The 24574-nt window shown below is 53.2% G+C and overlaps 1 protein-coding gene across 3 annotated transcripts in view; it reads right to left on the bottom strand.

The window, feature by feature from the left end:
* ADCYAP1R1 (ADCYAP receptor type I) overlaps positions 1-24574 on the bottom strand; it is a 55223-nt gene that overhangs the window by 7762 nt on the left and 22887 nt on the right. The window contains exons 4-14 of one of the 3 annotated variants that reach the window (XM_067746660.1): positions 23462-23569; positions 21425-21445; positions 20147-20188; positions 17506-17615; positions 16873-16970; positions 16260-16392; positions 15259-15412; positions 14766-14826; positions 14085-14154; positions 10055-10146; positions 3040-3120 (exon numbers count right to left, since the gene is read on the bottom strand). In XM_067746660.1, coding sequence (XP_067602761.1) covers positions 3040-3120; positions 10055-10146; positions 14085-14154; positions 14766-14826; positions 15259-15412; positions 16260-16392; positions 16873-16970; positions 17506-17615; positions 20147-20188; positions 21425-21445; positions 23462-23569 — 970 coding nt within the window. Of the gene's footprint in view, positions 1-3039; positions 3124-10054; positions 10147-14084; positions 14155-14765; positions 14827-15258; positions 15413-16259; positions 16393-16872; positions 16971-17505; positions 17616-20146; positions 20189-21424; positions 21446-23461; positions 23570-24574 lie in introns of all 3 variants that reach the window. The other 2 variants (XM_067746659.1, XM_067746661.1) reach the window with 2 other exon arrangements.

The following is a 24574-nucleotide window of genomic DNA, read 5'->3' as shown; positions in this document are numbered from 1 at the left end:
GTGGGGCCTGGGGGAGATGGCAGCCAACAGAGCCCAGGCTTCCAGAACTCCCTGGGAAGTGCTGGGGAGACAACCCCCTGTCTGCAGGGCACCCATCCCTCTAGGCCATGCCGGTATCCTGTACAACCACTAAACATGCACATGTGAGTGTGTGATTTACACAGACCCTTTTTGGGAGGTGTGAAACCTTTGGGAAAAGTGAAGTCAGGGCAAAACCCTGGGATGGGATTTGGAAGGACAACACGAGGTGTCCTCAAGCAAAACAAGCATTCTCCTGCTCTGAAAAGCAGCTCCCCGTGCCTGGAAAGAGCAGCCCCTCGGGAACCACAGAGACCGTCGGCTTTCCTGAGTCTGGGGCTAGCCAGGCATGCTCGTGGAGAGGGACGGAGAGGCGCTGATGACAGGGAGGCGGGTGGGGAGCACTGGGTAGACCACAGAAGGAGAGACACGGGAGGGGTCCTAGGAAGGATTTACTGACTCCGAGCATAAACAGGAGGAACCTGCCACCTGGGAAACTGAGCTGGGGGAGCAAAGGCTGTCTGCTCAGGTGGGAGTAGAACGGGCAAGGGAGAAACGGCCCAAGGGACCTCAGTACTCTCTGAGGCCAGCTCTTCTGAGGTTCCTCTGACTGCAACTGGCTCCTGGGCCCAGTGGGGAGGGGCTCTTGTCTGAGAGGGTGGGGTACAGAAGCCACAGGAAAACATCAAGAGTAGGCATGGCGACGTGCTCTTTGTGGGTCCTGCTCCGGGGGGAGGGCGGTTCCCAGAGGGTCTCCAAAAGGGGGGACCCCGTCTCTGCCCACCCCAGCAGACTGGCTCCCTTTGGATCTCCTGGAAGAGCCAGCCCCGCCTGACAGGTGCAGTCCTCCCCCTGGGCCCTCCTAGCAGAGCTCGGCCCACCAGGTGGGCAGCGGGGTACGGGGGTGGCCGTTTGACTTGGGGCAGTCACGCCGTGTGCCCCTCCCTCCCTCTTTCCCATCCCAGCCTTTCTGGGAGAGAATGTTCTACTGAACGTGGGGCCTCCGGATTTCAGGAGTAGAATCCACGGAGTCTGAGTGATGCCCGTGGCTGACCAGCATCTACCAAGAAGGAAAGGATGGGGAAGGGGAAGAAAGAAAAGCAGGGGAGGGGACACAGCGGAAGGGGAAGGAATAGCCTGGGGAGACCTTCAGGTGGACCAAGGCTCAGTCCCGGAAGGAAACAGCCCCTCGAGTGCCCAGTGCCCACCAATCCTCCCCGTGCTCACTGACTGCCCATTCTACAGGACCTGGGGGTGCCTGGACCAGAGCGGGCGCCAACAGGATCTGAGGGGTTCCCACTCGGAGCCCAGCTGAGTTTGGGAGTGCTCTAGCCTCTCATGTGTCTGTCCTCTCTCGGATGTGGCTCTCTGAAGGCAGGCACGGGACCTCACTTAACTGTCATCTGCCCTGGCCAGCACACACCCTGCACAGGGCTCACACTCGGAAAGTGTGTGTCCATGAAGGGATGGCCACACGGGCCCGGGACGAACACCTGGGAGCCCTTGACACTGAGCATGACCTGAGAGCCCTGCTCATGCTCATCTCCAGGCACCCAGAGGGCAGCGAGAAGTGCTGGCTGGAGAATGAAAGTCCAAAAAGAAGAGGACAGTGGCCTGGAAACGCAGGCGTGTGGACATCTTGCGGGTGCCTCTGTGACCCTGCCTAAAGGGGTTACTTTAAAAGAGCAGCTTAACTCAAGAAGCTGAGGAGGGAAGGCAGCCCTGGGATGTGCCGCGGTCCCTGCCTTCTTGCCTCCTCTCCCCAGAATGGATCTGTTTCCAGGGATCTGCCCCTGACGTTTGAAAAGTGCCCTGGAAACCGAAAGGCCAAACTTCTCCAGCTTCCGTGGTGGTGGCGGATGGGACGGGTTTGGTACGTGAGAAACACAACCTTTCAGGCCCTTCCCGGCCCCAGGCAGATGTGGCGAAGGCAGCAGGGCATCCCACAGTATAGTCCAAGGGCAACGCCTTCCCTCCCCTGTGGCCCCAGTGCAGCCCAGGAATAATCAGGGACTTCTACCAGGGACCCAGGGCACCCCCATGACTCCTTTTGGTAGATGGGACAGTGGAGGCAGGTGAGGAAGTCACTAGGTCTCAGAGTCCGAGGACCTCTGTCCTTCGGAGGCCTTGGGATGGGAACATATTGTGTGAACCTTGGAACCCCGCGTTGAGGAGTCACTGACTCAACGCTACGATCTGATTAACCCAGAGAGACCGCGGCACAGAGGCCTTAGCCTCTGTCTTCCTGCCCCAAGGAGGCATCACCGGGCAGAAGAGGCCTAAAGAGTACAAAGAAGAGCTCCAACGGTCAGAGCCCCCCAAATTCCAGTGCCCCCCCCCCCACTTCAAGGGATGTCCAAGTTGGAGCTGAGGCTCCAGCAAGAGATGCCCCAGGGACTAGTGCTTAGGACTCCCTGGGTTCAAATCCTCACCCTGCCAACCGTGTGGCCTTGGGCGAGTCATTTCACCTCTCTGCGCTTCAGTTTCCTCACCTGTAAAATGAGGATAATACAAGTACCCACCTAATAGGCTTGTGTGGGGAGTCAGCCACTCAGCACGTTCGGTGGGAGTGAGGTGCGTGGGGTGAGGGTCCCGCCCCCTGCAGGAGGACAGCCTAAACGAACTCAAGCTCAAGGCCCTTAGAAATAATCTGGCAGTTGCAAAGATTGAAACCCAGAGACGTGGGGATCTGCGGAAGACCACACATCACGACAGCGGCAGCGGCAGAGGCTTCAAAGCTGCTTCCTGCTCTGCACCGGCCGCACCCCACCTGCTCCACAGTGGCCACAGCCCCATGCCCGCAACCTCCCCTCCCGTCCCAGGTCACGAGGTTGCAGAGAACTCACAAGACACACAGATGTCAACATGCAAGAGCTGGGCAAGGGCTTGGGGCTGGAGGCACAGGCTCGCTCCCTGCTCTCCTCCAGCCTGGGCGGACGCAAGCTCTGGGCGGTGGCAGCAGCAGCATGCGTCCCCCTCCCGTCCAGAGCACCCAGCCGCAGCCACGCCACGCACACTTACAGAGTAATGGTGGACAGTTCTGACATCTTGCAAGGGTGCTGCTGAGCCCGCTGTGGCCTGCAGTAGCATTTCTGCACGCAGCTGCTGGGTGTGACAAGATGCGCATTACTGTCAGCTGCGGGCACTGGGCAACGAGGAACTGAGGTGGGACCTAGGGCGACACGGCTCACAGGGCGGGCAGAGAGGCCCAGGGTGTAGAGAGAGACAGGGCCGGGGCGTCACGTGGAGGAGAAGAAGGAAGCCAAGGGCCGAGACGTGGTCAGCTCTGGACGCAGAAATACACACCTCTACATATATACGTGTGTGCACGGACGCACAGGCACACGCGAGCCCTCACACTGGGAAACCGACAGGTGGTGGGGTTCGGGAGGGAGGGAACACATGTGTTTGGAAGGTGGGGCCTGACTGGGGCTCACGCAGGGGACCAGGAACTGTCTCCAGAGTCAGCTCCAGGCACAGAGCATGGCCTTGACGGAGATCCCTCAGCAAGATGGGCAGCTGGAAACTCACGCCATGGACCTCACGCCGGCCCAGCCCTGGAATCAGGCCATTTCTACACCTGCTTGTGAGAACCAGCTGGAGCACCCACGGGTCCTCCCCCCCCCCTCCCGCACCTTCCTCTGACTGAGCCCCCGGGTACCTCAGTGTGGGCCTAAGGGGAGCAGAGGTGGGATGGATGGAGCAGACCCATGAAACACGACACATCCACCATGTAAGTTAAAATTCAGTGAAACATCCACTTCTTGGGTTGCCTGAGCCACACTACAAGGGGTCAACAGCCACAGGCAGCAGTGGTTCCTGGGCTGGACAGCACGGGTCTGGGGCATTTCCAACACTGCCGAGAGTTCCACTGCACAGTGCTGGCTGGACTTCTCGATAAAAGTTCAGAGGGCAGGGGCTGAAGGCTGAGAGAGAATCTTTCGGGCTCTGCCCCGCTGCCTGCGGAAACGAGTCACCTAAGGAGACACCCACAGGTGGGCCCAGGATGCCCGTCCAGCTCTACCTGGCACTGGGCGAGGCACAGAGCTCTGCCTCCTCAGAGAGGTCTCAGGCTCAATTTCCACCTGCTTGTGCTTGGGTCGGCACAACTCATTTGTTTCCATCTCTGACAAACATGGAAGAAATGGAGTAAGAGCCGTGTCATCTCATCAGACTGCAGAAGAGGTGCCCATTTCACACCCCCTCCTCAGGCACCGTGTGGCGGAGCTCCTAGTAGCTGCTGGCGAACTGATCAACCTGAGGGGGTCGGATGCAAATAAGAACAGATACGCACAAAAAGGCCAGACCTTTGGCATTCATGGATTCATAATTTGTGATTCCCACTCTTTTAAGAGTAAGTCTGAAGGTCCTTGACATGTAGTGACACGTCATTTTGCTGAGGCGAACATCTGAATCACACACTTCAAAGATGGGGCAAGCCGAGGTCCACCCAGCATCCTTGCCTCAGTTATGTCTGTGGTTCTCTCTTTTAATTAACAACATGTTTCAATTCACACCAGACTGTGAGATGGGCACTAGTGAACCATCATACAGATGACGGATGTTATGATGCTCTGCTACCCAGACCAGCAGTATCAGTACCACCTGAGAGCTTCTTAGAAATGCAGAATTTCAGAGACTGGCTCAGACCTGCTGCCTCAGAATCTGCGTTTTAACAAAATCCCTAGGTGCTCCACCTGCAAATCAAAATTCCGGGAACACTGTTGTGAGGAAGTCATGTATTTGAGAAGTTTTTCATGTGCCTCAATGAATGTCAAAGGTCTGTTTTGTACACATACAAAGAGACAGATGGACACATACAAGTATGTTTTCCTCAATAATTAGAAGAGCTTAATTGGGTATTCAAGAATGGAAGCCACTCTAGTCTACAAATTTATTCTCTACCTTGCCCAGATTGAAAGGTTGACTACTCTCTCCTACAGCCAGTGGCCTGACCCCTCAACCTTGGCCTGGAAATCACAGAAATCAGGGTCCAGGAGCCCAAGAGCCCAAACCTCAGATGTCACTTCCTGCACACCCGAACTCTAAAGCTTCAGCTGTTCTCCTCTGAGACCCCCTTTCCCCAAACCTCCAATGACTGTTCAAAAGAATCCAGTGAAAAGAAACAAAAAGGAAAAGGGGTGGCAGAAAAGCCAGAGACAGGCATGAGAAAGAAAGACGTCAGAATCTCTGAAAAGTCACTTGTTAGTGAAAAACAGAAAAGAAATGCAATCAACAGGAAGAGAGAAACCTAGGCTGGCTGATCAGCTCAGTTCTCATTTGGATCCAAGGGAGGATAAGAAACTCAGACAAGGGTAGCGGACGGAGGCTGCTTGGAGAACCCCACAGCAGGTGCACGGCTCACACCCACATCTGCAAGTCAGGGAGCCCTGGCTCCCGGGCCTGACTCTGCCAAGGCTTTGCTGTGTGTCTGCAGGAAGGTCAAAGCCATTTCTAGCCCATCTATAACCCAGGGATGCAGCACATGGTTTCTTCTGACCCTGCTTTGGTCTCAAGCTAAACTCCACGAATGCTGCGGTGTCTTCTGCGTGCAAGGCTGCCTGGGCTGTAGCCCCAGGATGCTAGACAGAGAGCCCTGCAGGGGAACCCTTTGTGGGCAGCACCCCTGTCTATTTCACCCTGCTCCTAGCGGTCAGCATAGCATTGGACACTCGGCAGGCCCACAGAATGTTGTGACCTGAGCTAAACGTTCTCCATAGGGTCCCTCCTGGTGCTAAGATGCTGTGTACCCACAGAGCCCCGGCCCAGTCCCCAGGGAGGCACTCCCCACCACACTGGTACGCCAGCCAGCAGCCCAGTTCAGCAGATCTTGGAGTTTCCCTGCCCACCCTCCTTCTCCCCCACCGCCCCCCCAATGAGGACCAGCCAGCCCTCAGTGCCCCTGGCCTGACCTGGGGGGGTCAGGGCACCTGAGCTCAAAGCTTTGTTTGACCACTGACTTGCTGATTTTAGGTGTTGCCACTTTCCTTCTCTGGACTTCAGTTTCTCCACCTGCAAAATGGGGGCAAACATTCCTTACTGCCAATCCCTAACAGGAGCTGTCAGGATAGGGTGCTCCCAGACAAGGGAGAGAGTGCTTTGGAAGGAGAAGATAGAGCCCCATGTGAACTGGGAGCCTTAGGCTGTGGGCTGAGAGCTTCCCGGCTGCACTTCTGCCTAGACATGGAAAAGTCTGTCTTCAGAGGCGAACGTCATCCCTCCGACACTGGGTAGGTCACAGCCCTGCTGCGCTATATGCTATCGGGTTGGCCAAAAAGTTCGTTCGGGTAACATCTTACGGAAAAAACCTGAACAAACTTTTTGGCCAACCCAATACATCACGGTGTCTGTTCTCCTTCCTTTACCCCAAGGTGCCGTGGGGACCTGCTCTGTGGGATGCCTGAGGGAAATACAGATGGGGTTTCCCTCCCTGACCCCAGACCCAAGCGGCAGCTCCCAATGCCCATCTTGCAGCAGGGAGAGCACTGGGAATAAAGCCAGCTCCCTGCAGGGCCAGGCCTGAGATGCTCTCAGCACAATCAGTGTCTGCCCTGAAACCTCACCCTCCTGTTTCTCAAGCAGTTGGCTTCTCACAGAGGTAAACTCTGGTCCCCGAGACAAGGCAGGCTAACCCTGACCCCAGAATGGGGCTGAGCCCAAACCCTCTGCCCCAAACCAAGTCGAGCCTAAGCGCAGGCTTAGCCCCGACCCAGGCCCACACTCCATGCCTGGCCACTGCCCAAGTCCTGAGCTCAGCCACTCCTACCAGCCAGTGAGAGAATGGAGGTGGCTCAGGGCCACTGTCTCGCTGCAGGAGCCCCAGCCCCCAACAGGTCCCTCTGCGGCTGGGTCGGGAGCGCCGTCTTGGTCTAGGGAGGAGGACAAACCCTGATCATCTGAGCAGCTGGAACCAACCTACAGGAAGGGGAGTGAATGCTGGTCTGAGGGCACAGGCAGGGGGTCCTCTCGGGCTTTCTTGGGGATGCCCAGGCTTAAATTTGTTCTGGAAACAGAGGAAAAACCCGGAAAGCTGTTGTGGGCAGATATGAAAGGATATCAGCCCAACACATAACTCTGTTGACCCAAGGGGACTCGGACGCAGCCCCGAAATCTCCCTCTCCTACCATGTCATGCCCCTTTTTTAATCCCCCCCATTGTCTACCCCCTTCCCCACCTGCAGCAGACACCTCCCAGCTCAAAGCACTCCAGGTGGGGCAGTTTTTTACAAGGCTGGAACCCACTGGGGCCTCTTCTTCCAGGAAGCCTTGTTTAACACTATCTTCTTGTCTGTAAGGTCAAGAAGTGCTGATGGTGCAGATGATGGTGGAAATGATGGTGCAGTCGAGTTTGAAGTCAAGGGTCTGCCTGCACTGTGGCTATGGCCTCACTCTTTCCTGCTGGATTCATCTAACTTCACTGATAACTAGTTCCCTTGGCTGTAAAATGGGGATTATGTTTAATCCAGATTTGCCGTGTGGGCATTAAACGTGCATGTACTGAATGGCAAGTGTTTTTAAATGCTCTGCAGTTCTTCGCGGCATGGCCACTTTGAATGTCCCTCACTTTCACCAGTAGGGTCTCCTGGACCCTAGAAACGCTCAAGCATGATGCTGCATTTAATGGGATCAAGCTGATCCCTTGTCCTGTGTCAGCCCTCCCACCTGGCTTGCAGACCACATCCACCTGAGGTTTCATCTTTGGGGCTTGAGACGAGCACAAGTTTAGATTTCTCTCAAAAAAAAATGCTGAGATTTGAGGGGGATTTTTTACACGATAAAAGTAAACCAGGGCTTCCCTGGTGGCGCAGTGGTTGAGAGTCCGCCTGCCGATGCAGGGGACACGGGTTCGTGCCCCGGTCCGGGAAGATCCCACATGCCGCGGAGCGGCTGGGCCCGTGAGCCATGGCCGCTGAGCCTGCGCGTCCGGAGCCTGTGCTCCGCAACGGGAGAGGCCACAACGGTGAGAGGCCCGCGTACCGCAAAAAAAAAAAGAGTACACCAACTACAGCCATACCCCTGGGATATTGTGGGTTCAGTTCCAGACCACAGCAATAAAGCGAATACCGCAATAAAGCGAAATATTACAATAAAGCAACTCACATCAATTCTGTGATTTCCCAGTGCATATAAGGGTTATGTTTACACTGTCCTGTAGTCTGTTAAGTGTGCAATAGCATAATGTCTAAAAAAAAAATGTACACACCTTAATTTGAAAACACTTCATTGCTAAAAAATGCTAATCATCTGAGCCTTCAGTGAGTCGTAGTAGTAACAAAGATCACTGATCACAGATCACCACAACTATAATAATGAAGACGTTTGACATATTGCGAGAATTACCAAAATGTGATGCAGAGACACGAAGTGAGCAAATGCTATTGGAAAAACGGGGCTGACAGACTTGTTCAACACAAGGTTGTCACAAACCTTTAATTTGTAATAAAAGCGATATCTGTGAAGCACAGTAAAGTGAAGCGTGATAAAACGAGGCATGCCTGCAGCTGGTTCTTTAAACGTTTGTACTTAAATGTATAAACCCTGTGCTAATTACAGATGGTTCTTACCTATGCATTAGGAAGGCCTGACAAGACTCTACCGCTCCCAGTCTACAATTTACCTTGAAAACCCTGGCTCCACACTTCCCTCCCTCCAGACCCTGGGGTTCTTGCTGCCTGGGGAGGGATGTCCAAGCTGGTAAAGTATGTCCGGGGGTCAATAGAGGGTCCTTACTCAGGCTGCAGCTGAGTCACCATGTGTGACCCTGCACAGGCAGAGTGAGGGGAAGCTAGGAGAGGCCCCAGAGGAGAGGTGCCAGGGACCTCAGAAGAAGAAACAGATCCTACCAGGAAGCAAGGTGGGGCAGGAGCTGGGGGAACCATGGTTGCTTAGAGCTCAAAGGATAGACAAGGCCGACTTTGCTACCCACCAGCTTCAGAGGCCCGAGATGACTGCTAGCGTGGGAACCAAGCCACCCTCAAGCAGGATAAGCAGGCCAGACGTAAGGACGTGGTTTCTGACACTGGACCAGAAAAGGTGAGGGGAGCGGTGGGGCCCTGTTTTGTGGCTCCTGGGGAAGAAGGCAGGAATGATCTCTCCGGGGCAGTTACTTGCAGACAGCTGGCCCTACCAGCCCATCAGCGCAGGGCCTCCAAGATTTTATGACTTATGTGGATGAACAATTTCCAGCTACATAACATACACATATAAGCAAAGGTTGGTAAACATTTGCCAAAACATGAAAAAATAAAGGGCAATAAATGGAGAGCCAAAAGAAGGAGGGGAGGGGCGGTCAATGTAATCATCCTACACGCGGGGAGAAGCAAGCCTGACGGAACCAGGCCCTAGGCTAACCCCTGCCCCCAGCGGAAGGGCTATCACAGGAGAGGTACCCAGGCTGAACAGAGACCAGGGGCAATCTCCACTGACCTGGGGAAGCCTCAAGGAGCCTGAGGGAAGGATCTGGCGCTGATCCCTGAGCAGTTCCTGCCTCTCCCTCTCTCCGGGAGCATGGCAGGGTGGAGGAGCCCTCTGCTGGAGTCTCTCTGCTGTCCCACTTGTCCACTGGGCAGCCCATCAAGGTTCTGAGCCCCAGGTTGCAGCCTCTGATGGAGGCCGGACCAGCCCCCTCTGGTGCCACGAGAGCACTTCAGCTCCTTCTAACCTGCTCTCTCCTTAAACTGAGGACGCAACACATACAGCTTCCACGCCAGAGACTGTCCTCAGATTCCCTGTGCCTATGTGGCCCCTCCAGCCAATCACAGGGCACCAACCTGCCTCCCCGGGGCCGGAAGTGCCTCACAGCACACACACCCAGATGGTCACGTTCCTGACCACAAAGCAAGAAGGGTGAGATGGAAGGTGGCGGCAGGAGAGGTGGGCAACTATATTTTAAAGGTACTTTAACCCAAAAGAATTCTTGCCAATGCCCGTGCTAGGGTAACCCGTCAGCGACACCCAGGCCTTCTCCTCCTGTGTCCTGTGTGCAGGGCCCATACAGCTGTTGGACTTGACCATGGCATTCACCTAATGGTACTTACAAGTAGATGCTGGACTCATTGCCTCCCATGTCTGGAGACTGAAGTTTCTGCACGAGGATGACAATGATGCCGACGAAGAGCACAAAGTTAACCTGAGAAGCAAAGAAAAACCAGATGAAAATGGTTCTGAGCAAAGACTTTCCACACCCCGGCCTCTGCACTGTCTGTTACTCCCCCAGCAGGGCCCTCCTCCCGTCCAGTCAAGATCCCATCGAGGCTTAGAATCTTCAGATGGCAGCATGAACACTCATTCACCCCCCAGCCTCCCTCCATATCACTGAAATGACAGGAGAGAGAGATGAAGAAGAATTCCATAAGAGTACTGAGAAATAGCAAAGATTATCATGAGTGAGCCAGAAAAGGGAGCAATTTCTGGAAAAGAAAGAGCCAACAGTGTCAGGGTGATGGAAAAACTACAGTGCCAAGGAGAGAAGAGGCTATCGCAGAGGTGAGAGCTGTCCTCTGGAGAAACTCCAAGTCCAGAGTCACTGAATACGGAAAACCAGAATGGACAACCATATAAGTATTATTAATTAAAGGACTGCCTGGGAATAGCAATAACGTTTACCTTCAGACAAAAGCTCTCTAAACAAAGCGGGAAGCTGTGTGTATGGTGAGAAAGGAAGAGGGAGGGGAGCAAATGAAAAGAAACAAGGCGACTACGCAGCAACATCTGGCTGTAGCAAAGCAGCGCTCAAGGAGGAAACGGAGAGCCTAACACTAACTTAATAAAAAATAATAAATATTGAAAATAGAATAATTAACCATTCAAATCAAAATCTAGGGAAAGAGTACCACAAATTTAAGTTATACAAGAAAGAAGTTAAAGATAAAAATTCATTAAAGAGGGCTTCCCTGGTGGCGCAGTGGTTGAGAGTCCGCCTGCCGATGCAGGGGACACGGGTTCGTGCCCCGGTCAGGGAAGATCCCACATGCTGCGGAGCGCCTGGGCCCACGAGCCATGGCCGCTGAGCCTGCGCGTCCGGAGCCTGTGCTCTGCAACGGGAGAGGCCGCAGCGGTGAGAGGCCCGTGTACCGCAAAAAAAAAAAAAAAAAAAAAAAATTCATTAAAGAAATACAAAAAAAAAAAAGTAGACTTGATCGATAAAAATAGAATTTTTTGGTTTTGCTCTGCTCGTTTTCACAGATCAAGTAGAATGGTAAAGCCTCCTCCAGAGGGCAGGGTTCTGTCAGTCCTGCTTTCTACTGCGTGCTCAGTGTCTAATCAGTACTCGGGATTTAGCACAGTAAATACTGTTAACTGCACATGTTAGTCCAAAAGGAGAAAATGCAATTAAGCACATTTAGGGATGAGAAAGAGGACAACAGATGTACAGAATATTTTAAATCATCACAAGGAAAAAAAAATCAAACAAAATGGGAAAATATAAATTAATCAAATCAAATCAACATGTAGAAAATCAGAATAGAGCAATGACCTCAGGAGAAATTTAAAAAGTACTCAAAGACGTATGCATTAAAAGGCACCAGCCCAGATAATTTTACTGGCCAGTTTCAAAATACCTTTAGGGAAGATGTAATTTACATACTACTTCATTATTTAAAAGCAAATAAAAAGAAAACCTCCCAAATTACCTATGAGGCTAACAAAACCCTAGTACAAAACCTAGACAAGGACAGAAAGTGTGTGCGCGCACACACACCCACGCACACGCCTAAAACCGGAGAACTTACAAAGAACAAATGTAAAAACTATAAACAAAATATTAACAGATAGAATTTAGCAGTGCATTAAAAGAACAAACAGATCACGGCCATAAAGGTTTTATGTCAGGAATGCAAAAAAAATCTACTAATATTTGTTACATTAACAGATTAAAACAACGAACTACCTTTATCCCACATAAGATTGGTGAATAGTTCAATAATGGAAACATCAACAAAAACATAAGAAATGAGCACTTTCGTACTCTGCCTGTGGAGGGCAATTTGATATCCATGAAAATGTTAAATGTATACATCCTTTGTCCCAGAAATTCCACTCCTGGGATTTACTCTAAAGCGTATTCACACATAACTCAAGAGTATGCACAAATATATCCACCGCAACATTGTTCATCATGAAGATAAACTGGAATATTATAAACATCCATCACTAAGGGAATGATCAACTAATGTCTCCAAAACACATTTGATAAAATTCAACACCTATTCCTGACTTTTAAAAAATAAACACTAAAACAAGAAAAGAATAGAAACTTTCCTAATTCAGAGACAGTAACTCCCCAAAACTATAGCAAACACCATCCTCAAAGAAACCAAGGAATAAACAGTATAAATATTGGAAATGAAAAGTAAAATGTATTTCCATTTATAGATCATGTAATTTTCCATGAGAACCAACTGAAAATGGATAAGAACCAATAAAAGAGCTTCAAAAGGTAACCAAGAAAAGAAAAAAATACACAAAAACTAATAGCTTCCCTAAGTCCCAGCACAAATACACCCACTAGAAAATATAACGAAAGAACGATTCCTAGACACAGGACGAGCACAAACGGAAAGACACCATAAAGGGAAACCTAACAAGACAACTAAAAAAAACTGTCAAAAATGACTCTATGAGAAAGACTGAATAAATGGAGAATCATGCCATATTCTTGGAAAGGAAGACTCAATATTTTAAGAAAACCACTTCTCCAAATTTGTTTATAAATTCAATGGAGTTCCTATAAAAATCTCAACCAGCCTTTTTTTTGCAACTTGACAAATTTGCAACTTGACAAATTTGAAAGTCCATCTGAAAAAGTAAATGTGCGAGAAAATTTGGAAGGGGAAAAAAGTAAGGAAGGGGATATGAGCACACCCGATATCAAAACATGCTGCCAGTTTACAGTAACCTGCCACAGGAAAAGCCAGATAGATTAGTTACATGGAGTAGGAAGTCTGGAACTAAATACAAGTAGAGTACATTGAGTGTTTACGATAAAGTGGCATTTGTACGTAATGGAGAAAGAAGGACCTATTCAATAAAAAGAACTGAGAGGGTGGATGTCCACCCATTGGAAAAAAAATAAGGTTAGCTATCATTTCAGATCAGACAGAGAAATAAAATTTCAGATAGATTAAAGGCATATGTGTAATAATGCAATCTATAAAATTGTTATAAAACAATTAAGAATACTTTTATATCTTAAGGTTGGGAAAGACTTCCATAAACAAGAAATAAGACTCAGTGCTTCCCTGGTGGCGCAGTGGTTGGGAGTCCGCCTGCCGATGCAGGGGACACGGGTTAGTGCCCTGGTCCGGGAAGATCCCACACGCCGCGGAGCGGCTGGGCCCGTGAGCCATGCGTGTCTGGAGCCTGTGCTCCGCAACAGGAGAGGCCACAACAGTGAGAGGTCCGCGTACCACAAAAAAAAAAAAAAAAAAAGAAAGAAAGAAAGAAGGCTCAGAATTCATGATGAGAAAGCCTGACGGTCTGACTATATAAAATTATGCAATCTTGGAAGTATACTTACAACATGTATAACAGATGAAGCATTACTATCTATCGAACAGTAAGAAAGATAACAACTGGACTAGAAAAATGAGCAAAGAATAGATAATAACCAGAATAAAAACAAATTGTCAATAAATATTTGAAAAAAATGCTCTGTTGCACTAGCAATATGGAGAAATGCACGTTAAAACAATAAGCTACCATTATCTCCCACAAGGCTGTGCGAAAATTTAAATGATTGAAACTACAAGTGCAGACAATGATATGGGAATACCCTTTGTGACCCAGCAATTCTACTCTAGGGATTAATTCTAAAGAAATATTCACACGTTTTCAAAACTATGCACAGAACTGTTCCTAGTAGCATCTTTCATAATGAGGGAAAATGGGATAAAGATAAATGTCCAACACTCGCGGAAGAGCTAAATAACTTGTGCGCCCCTTTTGCAGAATATAACACAGCCACGGGAGGTTGGTTTGTGTGGTGACCTCTTTATTTCTCCTCCTCCCTTGCCTTTCAGCCCAGGCCTCTGTTTCTTCCCTGCTTCTTGTCCCAAGGACACTCACCATTATGGAGCCAACCACAGGGGCTTTGATCACCCACCACAGAGCCGTGTTGTCATTCATATCCCAGCAGCTGCAAGACAGACAGAAAGAAGAGAGATGATGCTTGAGGGCATCATCTCTCCTGGCTGGCTGGAAGGGATGCAAGGGCATCACCATCTCCTTCCAGCCAGCCCCTCCTGCAGCTCTGAGGAGGGGCTGGCTGGAAGGAGAGGTCTCAGGCAGGCTGCACACCCAAGCCCAGCCCTGGTTCAAGTGCCTTGGTCCTTCCCTCTGCTCCCCTGTCAAGGCAGGGACTGGAGCCCAGGAGTGAGGGCACCAGTGGGCTCCTGGGCGAGGGCCACGTTCCCCCTTCAGACCTAGGGCTCTGGGGGATGCGACCTCACCCTCGATATTCCTCCTCCCCTCCCTAAAAGGAGAACAGCCACTCAGAGTTGGGCCCAGAAGCAGAGCAGGACTCTGAAACCTTGCACATTCCCTCACTGAGTCCCGGCTGAGATGTGGCTGGGTGGGTCCACCCGCAGTGGGGTCAGAGCACAGTCACTGCCCAGGGCTGGGGGTGCAGCCATGCCCGGCATTGGATGGTTTGCCTGAGACAGTTCGTGGGACATCAGGACAGCCACTGACAACCATCTGTAAGAGCCTCCTTGGGGCTCCGGCCCTGGCTCTCGGGCACGTACTCACCCTGTGTCATCGAAGTAGAGCCTCAGCACAGCCCACACGGACACACACACAGTTGGGGTCCCTGGAGAGCAAGAAAAGGAGCCCCGTGATAACTGGAAAACCAATAGGCCCAGTGTCCCCCTCAGACTTGGGGCTTCTGGGGGCCAATGAACCCCTCAGAGGTGGGGTCCCGACCCATGGGGCATGTCTCCCTCTCAGACCTGGAGTCCTGGGGACCCTAACTGTCCCTCACACCCAGGCCTCCTGGGGGTCCATGTCTCTCCCAAACCCTGGGCTACCTCGCCTCTCAGGAGGACTCTTGAGCATATCCCCTCCATCAGACAGTGGGCTTCCTACGAGAAGAGCAAGAAAGCGACCAAGAACCGGGAGTGTGCCATCAGCTGCGAGGCAGGTCAGTGCCTCCCTCCTCCGACCTGACGCTCCCGGACGGCAGGACCAAGGACATCCCCGGCCATGAGGCCTGAACCTGTCTGGGAGACAGCCAGGGACCTACCCCAGCCAATGAGGATGTACCAGTAGAAGTATCTCCTCTCGGGGAAGAAGGTCTCCACCAGCAGCGTGAAGAGGTACAGGCCCTCGATGAACAGCCAGAAGTAGTTGGATACGACACAGTAGTGGAAGAAAACCATCACAGCCTTGCATTCCACCTGCAGGGAGAGCGAGGAGGGGGAGGGTGGCACGAGACCCCACCGAACCCTGAAAGTCCAGCCCAGCAGGACCAGAGAGGATCCTGAGGGCCCTTCAGCTGAAGCACGCTCGGGTTTAAACACCCCGTGGGTCTGAAAGACTCAACATTCCTGGATTCAGAGTTTACAACTGCAGCATCCTGTGAGTCTGAGTCGAAGCTGCCATGGAGGCAGCTCTGCACAGGTCAGAAAACATGGAACCCCCTTTTCTCCCCAGGCTCATTCTCCCCGACCTTCCCGTCCCGTCCCCAGTGTCCACAGGAGAGGCGAATAAGGAGGACCCTGCAGGAGCCTCCTTGGTAAAATAAAGGTTTCAGGCACCACGTAGGTTAGGGGAACACCCCTGGCCCCCCGGAAATCTCACAGATCCCCCTCCAAGTGAGCCCTTTCAGGTCAAGGTCTTGTGCTCTGGGCTGTTCCTTCCATCCTGCCCCAACGAAGCCTATCTTCTCTGCTTATCTCCAAATGTATCAGAACTGGGGAGGTGGTCTGGAGGGAACCCCAGCCAATCAGCCCCTTGGCTCCATCTTGGGTTAAACGACCCGCGGCCAAGCCAGCCGTCTCTCTGAGCCTAGTCAAGCGGGACTCGACATTTCCACCTGACCCTCCTCCACTGCCCTGCCAAGGACACACACAGGCCAAGGGACAGGAAGTGAAGTCCCGCTGGGGTCTCCCTGGCTGCTAGTAACCGCAGGGTCATTCCTGGGTTTCCGTGTTCACTGGGGTCGATACCTTAACCTGCAGGAAAACACCTGGACGGCAGGGCGTCGCAGGGAGGGCCAGTCCTGGCAGGGCTCCGCGCACTCACAGTGGAGACGAAGCAGTGGTTGCCGTCCTGCTCAGCGTAGAGGATCCAGTCTTTGATGAAGACGGAGATGGCCCTCAGCATGAACGACGCAAAGAGGTTCATGTGGATGAAGTTTCGGGTGCAGTGCAGCTTCCTACACCAGCGGCCAGGGAAGCAAAAGCCTTTGAAGCAAGGAACTCCACAGCCTTCCACCCTCCACCTCGGGGTTTGCTTTGGGCCAACTCCACGGCTTTGTCTCAAGGGGGTCCTCCACCTAGACCATCCCCTTCTTCCCACCTAGACTCTAAACCCTCGCTCACTCCCAGGCCCCTGCCACCTGGCCCCACTACCCTGTGACCTACTCCCTCCTGTGACCTCTCTTTATCTAGACCAGGAAGATAAAGTGAGGAACGTAGGTCTCCTGCCCAGGGTCTTCCTTGCTGTGTGGCCCTGGACAAGTCCGTTGCCCTCTCTGGGATCAAGCTTCCCATCTCTTATCCTAGGGGTGGGGGAAATGCCTTCCAAGGGACTTCCAGAGCTGACATCCAGGGAAGCAGTGGGAGGTGGGAGGGATGGAGCAAGGGCTCTGAGCTGGGGTGGGCTGCGCTCACTCGAATGCTGCCCAGGGTCTCACCGGAAACGACACAGGATGACCATGGCAGTGGTGAGGGTGACGAGGGACGTGCTGTAGCCAACTGTGTACAGGGCCTTCACCGACAGGTAGTAATAATCCTGGAGCAGAGCACAGGACACGCAGGGCTCCACGTGGGGCCTGCCCCCGGCCCCCCGCCCCCACGGAACTGCATCCGATCTCCCAGGTGCCCCCCAGCCACCTCCTCCCTCTGCAGGGTCCGCACTGTGCAGAAGTTGAGCGCTGGCAGAGTGCAGGAGCACTGACCAGCCAGAAGGGGGCCCAGCCTCATCCTGGGGGAGGAGCCCGGAGGCCCCCTGCTGGGCCCCACATTAACCCTTCAATGGCTGGGCCACAGAAAGTCTGTGTATCCTGAAAGAGTAGCTAGGGAGGTGGAGGACGCGGGCTGGGGGCCGGAGGAGCTCAAGCAGCAAACCAGTTGTTTCTCAGCCCAGAATGAGCAAATGAAAGTCCCGCCCTCTCATGCAGCAGGCTATGCAGCAGGTGCTCATGAGCACTGCCTGGGGACCGGAGTTTCCGCACGTCCATCAGAAGTCCAGGCCTCTGGTAGACACACCCCTCCACCCACCTCCTCAGCCTCATCCCTCCACCTCCAGGTGAGAAGCAGACACTCACCTGGTCCCCAGTCTCAGACTCGTACTCATCAAACCCACAAGCGTCGAAATAATGAGGGAACGGCTCCGACCATCCATCCTCTGTGCAGTTCCGGCTCACCACCCTCATGCCTGCAGCAGAACAAAAACTCAGCAAGCCACAGAAATGATTTAAAAGGGCTCCGAGATTCTTAATCGAAAATTACTTCTTAAGCGGGAATTCCTGGAAATCCACATGCCCGTCTGAGAAGCACAGCAGCTGAAGGTTCATGAGATCCTCCACTGTCCAAGGGAAAGTAGTCATTGCTTTTACCCTTATACAAAGGATGAGGAGGGTAGGAGGACAAGGTGCAAGCTGACCTCTAAACAAGGGGTGAGGGGACTGAGCCAGAACGAATCCAGCCTCCTTCCGCCTAGGGAAAGGCCTGAGCCCCTGCCCTGGGCCCTGGGTCGGCACTTGCCAAGCTTCGGCGAGGAGAAGAATGACCTGGGATCACAACTGTAGATTCCAGGCCCGAAGATTCTGGCCCAGGAGTCACCTCAGGTGGTGGTGCAGCAGGAGTTCTGGTCATACCTGGAGCTCTAGGTGATGCCTTTTCCGGGAGCTCTGGGCCTTCCAGCAGCTGCAATATCCCATGTCAGGGGGACACGTGGCTTGCTTAATTAACAAGGACCAGACCTCCACTGACCTAGCATCAGATCTTATTAAGATACATATTTAGGTTTAGAAAAAAAGAGACTTTGCCTTTTCAGGTTTAGAGGTCTGTTTCCTGTCACTAATATACTTTAATTTTCTTTTGCTCGAGTTTAAAGGCCATTTTGCAGGACACCAGAGTGGGCAGGAGTCATTTGCTGGCTGCAGAGTGGAGTCCAGTCTGGTTTTCACCCCGCCTGGGTGCCTTTTGGCCTTTAATGATTGCTCATTTCACCTTCCCCGCTCCTGATTGTCGAAAGGTGAACCACGGGTGTCTGGGGGAGGGGAGAAGGCAGCAGCCACCCCCTGCCTCCAGCCCAGCCCCTGAGTGTGGCCCCAGGCCGACCCCCCTTCCCAGACTGGCTTCCTGGGAGTTTACCTGGTATGTTAGGACACCTAGGGTTGGCTCTTCCTTTCAGGATTCAGGGGCCAGAAAGTCGTATACAAGAGACATCTGCATAAAAGAGGCTCCAACACCCATGTTGTTGGAAGAATCCCCCCCCTGTGGCCAAGGCCACCTCTGGGGCACTCAGGAAGGGGGCAAGGGCAGAGGCCAAGAAAGGGGACCCCTACACTTTTCCAACCTCGTGTCCTGCTGGTTGAGTTGGAAGATCTAAGGCCAGTTCTTTTTTTTTGCGGTACGCAGGCCTCTCACTGCTGTGGCCTCTCCCACTGCGGAGCACAGGCTCCGGACGCGCAGGCCCAGTGGCCATGGCTCACGGGCCCAGCCGCTCCACGGCACATGGGATCCTCCCGGACCGGGGCACGAACCCGTGTCCCCTGCATCGGCAGGCGGACTCTCAACCACTGTGCCACCAGGGAAGCCCAAGGCCAGTTCTTTTTAGCCAGGAGTCAGAAACGCACTTCCTGGGACTCTGGGAAGCAGCGGAGGGTGGGCTCTCCTGCCATAAAGAGAGCTCTGCCCAGAGCGGGAAGACTGGTCTCCATCGCTGCTCAGATTCTGAGTCTTATGACCCAGGACAAAAAGGACATCTGGCAGGCCCAGGGAGAGAAGGGCTCACTTCTGTCCCACAGTTTGATGCCAAATGGTTCCTTCTTCCAGCAAATCTGTTTCAGGCTGCTACTGGCAACCTCTTTCCAAGTCCCTCTGAACGTTTCTTTCAGAAAGTCTGCACGTCCTAGGGGACCACGGCCTTGGCCAAGCCCTTCCCTCCCCTGGGTCTCCTCTCTGCTTTGCCCACATCGGGGTGGTGAGAAGAGGAAAGGGAAGTCGCTTTGAAAAACATTTTTGTAAAAAAGTATCCTGGAGATACAAGCCATTTCCTTTCTTTTATTTTCCTTCTTTCTCTTTTAGTAATACAGCGTGGGCTCAGAAAAGTATAAACCTTTTTGTTCAGAACTATTCCATGAATCTGCCACTCTACTGTTCTGATAGAAATCTCCGGAAGATGTAGTCCTCTCCGGATTGTCACCACCCTGCAATGGCTGCACCTACTTCACTAGGCTGTTTTGCCCCAGCACCTCTGTAGGAGCACAGAATCTTAGGGCACGGGTTCTCAAAGTGGGTGTCCCCCCAGACCAGCCCATCAGCGTCACCTGGGAGACTGGCTGGAAATGCACATTCTCAGGCCCCGCCCAGGCCTGCTAAATCAGACTCTGGGAGTGAGGTCCAGGAATCTGCTTTAACAAGCCCATTAGGTGATTTTTAAAGTATGAGAACCACTGTTCTACGTATGGGAGTTCAACGCTATCGGAGACCACTTAAGGAGCTCTTTACTGAGATCTGTGCTTCCCTGAAATTGCATGCACAGTGTTCTGTCTGAGCACTTGCGTGCAAATTTCCATGGAGAAAATCCACGGCTTTATCAGAGAAGGAAAGCGAGCTGCCAAAGATCACACAGCCAGAGAGAGGCATAGACCGGCCTGGAAGGAGGGGTTCCCCAAGTTCACGGGTTAGCAGATGCCCTCCCTCCAGCCAGCCCATGGTAAACCCCAGCTCATCCCTTACCTGAGGGATCCAAGGAGTTACTGTCAGCAAATCCAAACTCTCCTGCAAAACAGGCGTGAGCATGAGTCGGGACACCCGGCCATCAGCTTGCCTGGGCTATCCACTGCTTACTCTGTACCGTGGAAGGCCAAGGCTGCCCCTGGCCTGAAGGATCAGGGCTGGGGGAAGGTGGGATCTTGGCCAAGAGGCTGCATCACACAGAGTAGCCACACACACCTGTCTGACTCACTGCACCTTCCAATGCCATCTCATTTGCTTTGCATTTCTATGATGCTAATGGTGGCCCATGACTCAGTTCTCCGCACTGGACCACAGGGAGTGGAAATGGGACATTGTCGGGAGGATGGGAGGGCCTCTGGAGTGGGAGAGGACTGGAAGAGGGTAATTGGGCCTTTCCTCTTTTTTTGTAGGTGCTTGTTGTTTATCTATTTTATATAAAGTAGTGTGTATATGTTAATGCCAAACTCCTAATTTATCTCCGCCCCCGCCTCCGCTATCCCCTTTGGTAACCATGTTTGTTTTCTATGTCTGTGAGTCTATTTCTGTCTTGTAAATAAGTTAATTAACTGGGTCTTTTCAAGAAAAGGGCAAAGAATAGCAATATGGGTCCTGGGCTTGCATTTTTTCTTTGGTGCTCAACCCTCAATCTCAGCCCACAAACCACTCCCATCAAAGGGAACCCAGAACTCCAAAGACTTCCTCCTCAGACATTTTTTCTCTTTCTCTCCTGACTCTTTATTCCCTCCTCCACCCGTTCTTTAGGCTGAATCTCCTGTTAGCAGTGAACCCCAATTTCCCCTCTACTTCTCAAAATTCTGTTTTCAAGGTGCAGCTGACATGCCACCTCCTCCAGGAAGCCTCCCCTGACATCATCGTTTTCTGCCCGAATGCCACCTGGTTGGGTCTCTTCTACTCTGGAGCTTGCTATACATTCCAACTCCACATGTTGGCTCACTCACACAATCAGGCCTGTACGTGTACATATGCACGTGCCTATGCACACGGGTGGCCTTGTTTGCTAACCCCTCCACAGGGGAGTGGGTGTCAACTTCCCAAACAAGCTCATGAGCACCCTGAGACCAGGAGCTCCATCTTCCATCTTCCTGTGTCTCCCCCACCTCCAGATGGCCAAGGAGGGAGGGGGTGGGGGGGAGGTGGGATGAACCCAGCCCCTGATGAGCCTCTCATTCCACCCCCACCCACTCCCAGCAGTCAGAGCCAGGCTCCTGCCGGATGGACAGATGATCAGCAGTCTGTCCTCTCCAAGGTTCCTCTTACCGATGGTTTCCGTCTCCCAGACTGAAACAGAGAGAGACAGACGGACAGACAGAAAGACAGAGAGAGAGAACACAGAGGTGAGCAAGGGGTCTAAAGTCAGGTCTGCTCTCTCTGGGCCCTGCTGACGATTTCCTCCTCTTTCCCACTCCCGGACTCTGGAGAGAGGCTCTGCTGGGGGCGCCAGAGGCATGAGAACTACAAGCTGGGGCTGGACCAGACACTGGAGACTTCTACGATTCCCTCGAGAACAGGACACAGTTAAAGAGAAATATCAGAGGCATGTGTAAGGAGGAGAGCGATCAACGTTCCCGTCCCTCCAATAGCCCGCAGAGCAACAATTATTACAATGAGATTCAGCCCTGAGAACCAGGAAATAAAATGAAAAAACGCCACCTTCAGCTTTCTAAGTATTTAAGGCAAGTCTCACTAATCCAGCTCTGTGAATGGAGATGCTAAAAAGGCCTGCCTTAATGAACCATTAAGAAGCAGGGGTAAATAACACATTCATTGTGCAATTGCCAGAGGGAGGCACAGAGTCTGAAGGAAAGTTTATCTTAAGAAAATGTTATTTTACTGCTGATTCATTTTACCTTTTTTTGTGGTTGAAAAGAAGTAATCCTGCCATGGTACCTGACCCAGAGTAGCTGTTCTGTCAACTTTAAATAAACGACTGAACGAAAGGAGTACGTGAGTGGAGGAAGTGATTAAGTTGGTTTCTATAGGAATGAATTCGAAACTGGGCTGAATCAGCAGGCGGCCACCTCGCCTGACGTCCCACCATTCATACTGTGCCTCTTGCTTCAGAACTTCCCATCCTGCCCTGGGTCACACCCAGTCCCCGCGCTGTCAGGATGGAAGAGTTCAACTGCCACTCTCCTGCTGGGCTGGCTGGAGATTCTGGAGGTGGGAGGTGTGGCTAACAGGCCCTGCTCCGGAGCGGAAGTTGGGGGGAGGCGAGGCAGGGGTGCGATGCAGCTAGACCCTGCCTCCTCTGGGCCTGGGCAGGGAGGCAGAGATGGGGCCCTGGCACCCCGATACAATGCCACTACCTCCCTCCGCCGCCTCTTGCAAAAAGAGAAGTCCAGGCACAGTCTAGGTTGCTGGACTTCCAGGTGTGAAAGACTTTGCCGCTGCCTCTCACACACACGCTAGGGACAGCGGCAGGCAGGATTCTGTAGTGAGGTGGAGCTTGGGGACTCTCCACTTCTGGAGGGACACTGGCTGAAGCCTTAGGCAGGTGCAGGACGAAGCTGAGACCCAGGTCTCAAGGGGCCCGAGCCTGGCCGCCCACACGTGTCTCAGACTCTCTAATCTCCTCAGGAGCCCCACCCTCCGTCCTCCTCAAACCAAGGCCCCAACCCAGGGCTCAGTGGTCCACGGGTGGTTCTCAGCACATCACCGGCCTGGAGCCCGGCCCCGCCATCTCTCCCCACCCAGCCCAACTCAGCACCCCTCAGCTTGCCACCCTGCTTCCCGTGACACCTCCAGGGTTGGGGTAGAGGGCCAGTCTGGCTCCAGGCCTTTCCCAGTGTCAGTGTGGACTCATCAGCCACCAACCTTCTTTAGGAGTCCACGAAGCCTCCACCAAAGACAGGAGCAGGCCTGGAGAGACCACCAGACTCACATTCAAAGGAGAGACTCCCCAGAACCCCCTCCCCATGAAGAGGCGGTCACCCAGGCCTCTCTGTGCGAGTGATAACGGTGATAACATCAGCTGACACCACTGACCATTAAGACACGTCCAGTCTCGCTAAGGGACTTCTCGCTAAGGGACTTGGAGTCCAAGCTCGAGAGCCCAGCCACGACGATGCACCTCCACGTGGACTTGCCACGTCTGAGGGGTGCTTCTGTGTCCCTGTGTGCACGAGGGTCCGTGATTTCATCTCCCCGCCAGCACACGAGCTCTGGAATGGGAAGTATCTGCCTGCAGGGCGCCCTATGTCCCTGGTGCTGGTCTCTCAGAAAAGCCTGAGGTCCGAACAAGGGGAGCAGGCTGGACCCAGAGTGGCCTGAAGAGGCCCCCGGGGGGGGACCCACCTTGGTCTGGGTTGAAGATTCGGAAGAGCTCAGGGCAGCTGACGAGGACCATCTCACCCACATGGGCAGGCTTCCAACATGTGATGTTGTCCCACATCCCAGGGCAGCCTGTGAGGAAGGGAACCACGGTGAGAGGGCAGCCAGACGCCCACATACACACACACACACACATCACACGCACACATCACCCTGCATGGGCTCTTCCACGTCCCCAGGCTCCACATCGCAGTGGGGTCTCCCTACCCCTCGGGGGAGGGGCAGGAACCGTCTGGCCCAAGGATGGTGCTCCACGCCCTCTCCCCACCGTCACCCAGCGCCCTTCAGGGCAGACCTGCAGCAGGAAGACGACACGGAGCTGGGACCTGAAGAGGACCACAGATTGGCCAGATGGGGGTGGGGGGAGGAGGGGAGAGGCCTGCGAAGCCGAGGCCCCGAACTATGAAAGGGCTCGGAGCACGAGGAGCCAGGAAGCAGGGAGCACCTGAGGGGCCACTGCTGGTGAGGCACCCCCGCATCAGGTGAGCACCGAGGGCTGGAGGAGAGCAGGGACAAACCGAGAGCTACTCAGGAATCGCCAAGGCGCGCGACTCGCTGGACATGGGCTTGTGAGAAAGGAGGAAGAGGCTGAGCTTGAGGACCAGGCTTTCAGATTTGGGGGCTCCGTGGACGCTCCGACCCCCGTGCCTGCTCTCCTTCCAGCCCTTGCCAGCCTCTCTCTGGAGTCCTCTGTACTCCTATCACCACCACCTCCCCTCCCCTTCATGCTTCACCCCTCGTCTGACTCCACCCCTCCTCTCCACGGAGAGGCCTCTTGCCCTTACAGACCTCTCCGCCCTTATGGAGTGGGCTCCACCCTGCCCACCCCGACTGCGTGCAGGGGCTCGTGTCTGCCCTGCCCTCGGCCCCTTGCCCCACTGCCCTTAAACGAGACCACCGGGCCCAAGGACTTCAGGATAGAATTACACAGACAACCGCCAACCCTGACTCCTGCACAACACGGGGGCTACCTTCCATGGCCGGGGCCTGCTGGATATCCCCACCTTGAAAGGCCTAAGACGATCCACACACAGTGTGTCCAAGACTCAGCTCAGCATCTCCTACAAACTCTGATTT

This window comes from Pseudorca crassidens, chromosome 8, assembly GCF_039906515.1.
Source record: "Pseudorca crassidens isolate mPseCra1 chromosome 8, mPseCra1.hap1, whole genome shotgun sequence".
NCBI classification, from domain to species: Eukaryota; Metazoa; Chordata; class Mammalia; order Artiodactyla; family Delphinidae; genus Pseudorca; species Pseudorca crassidens.
This window is presented reverse-complemented; position numbering and strand designations above follow the sequence as displayed.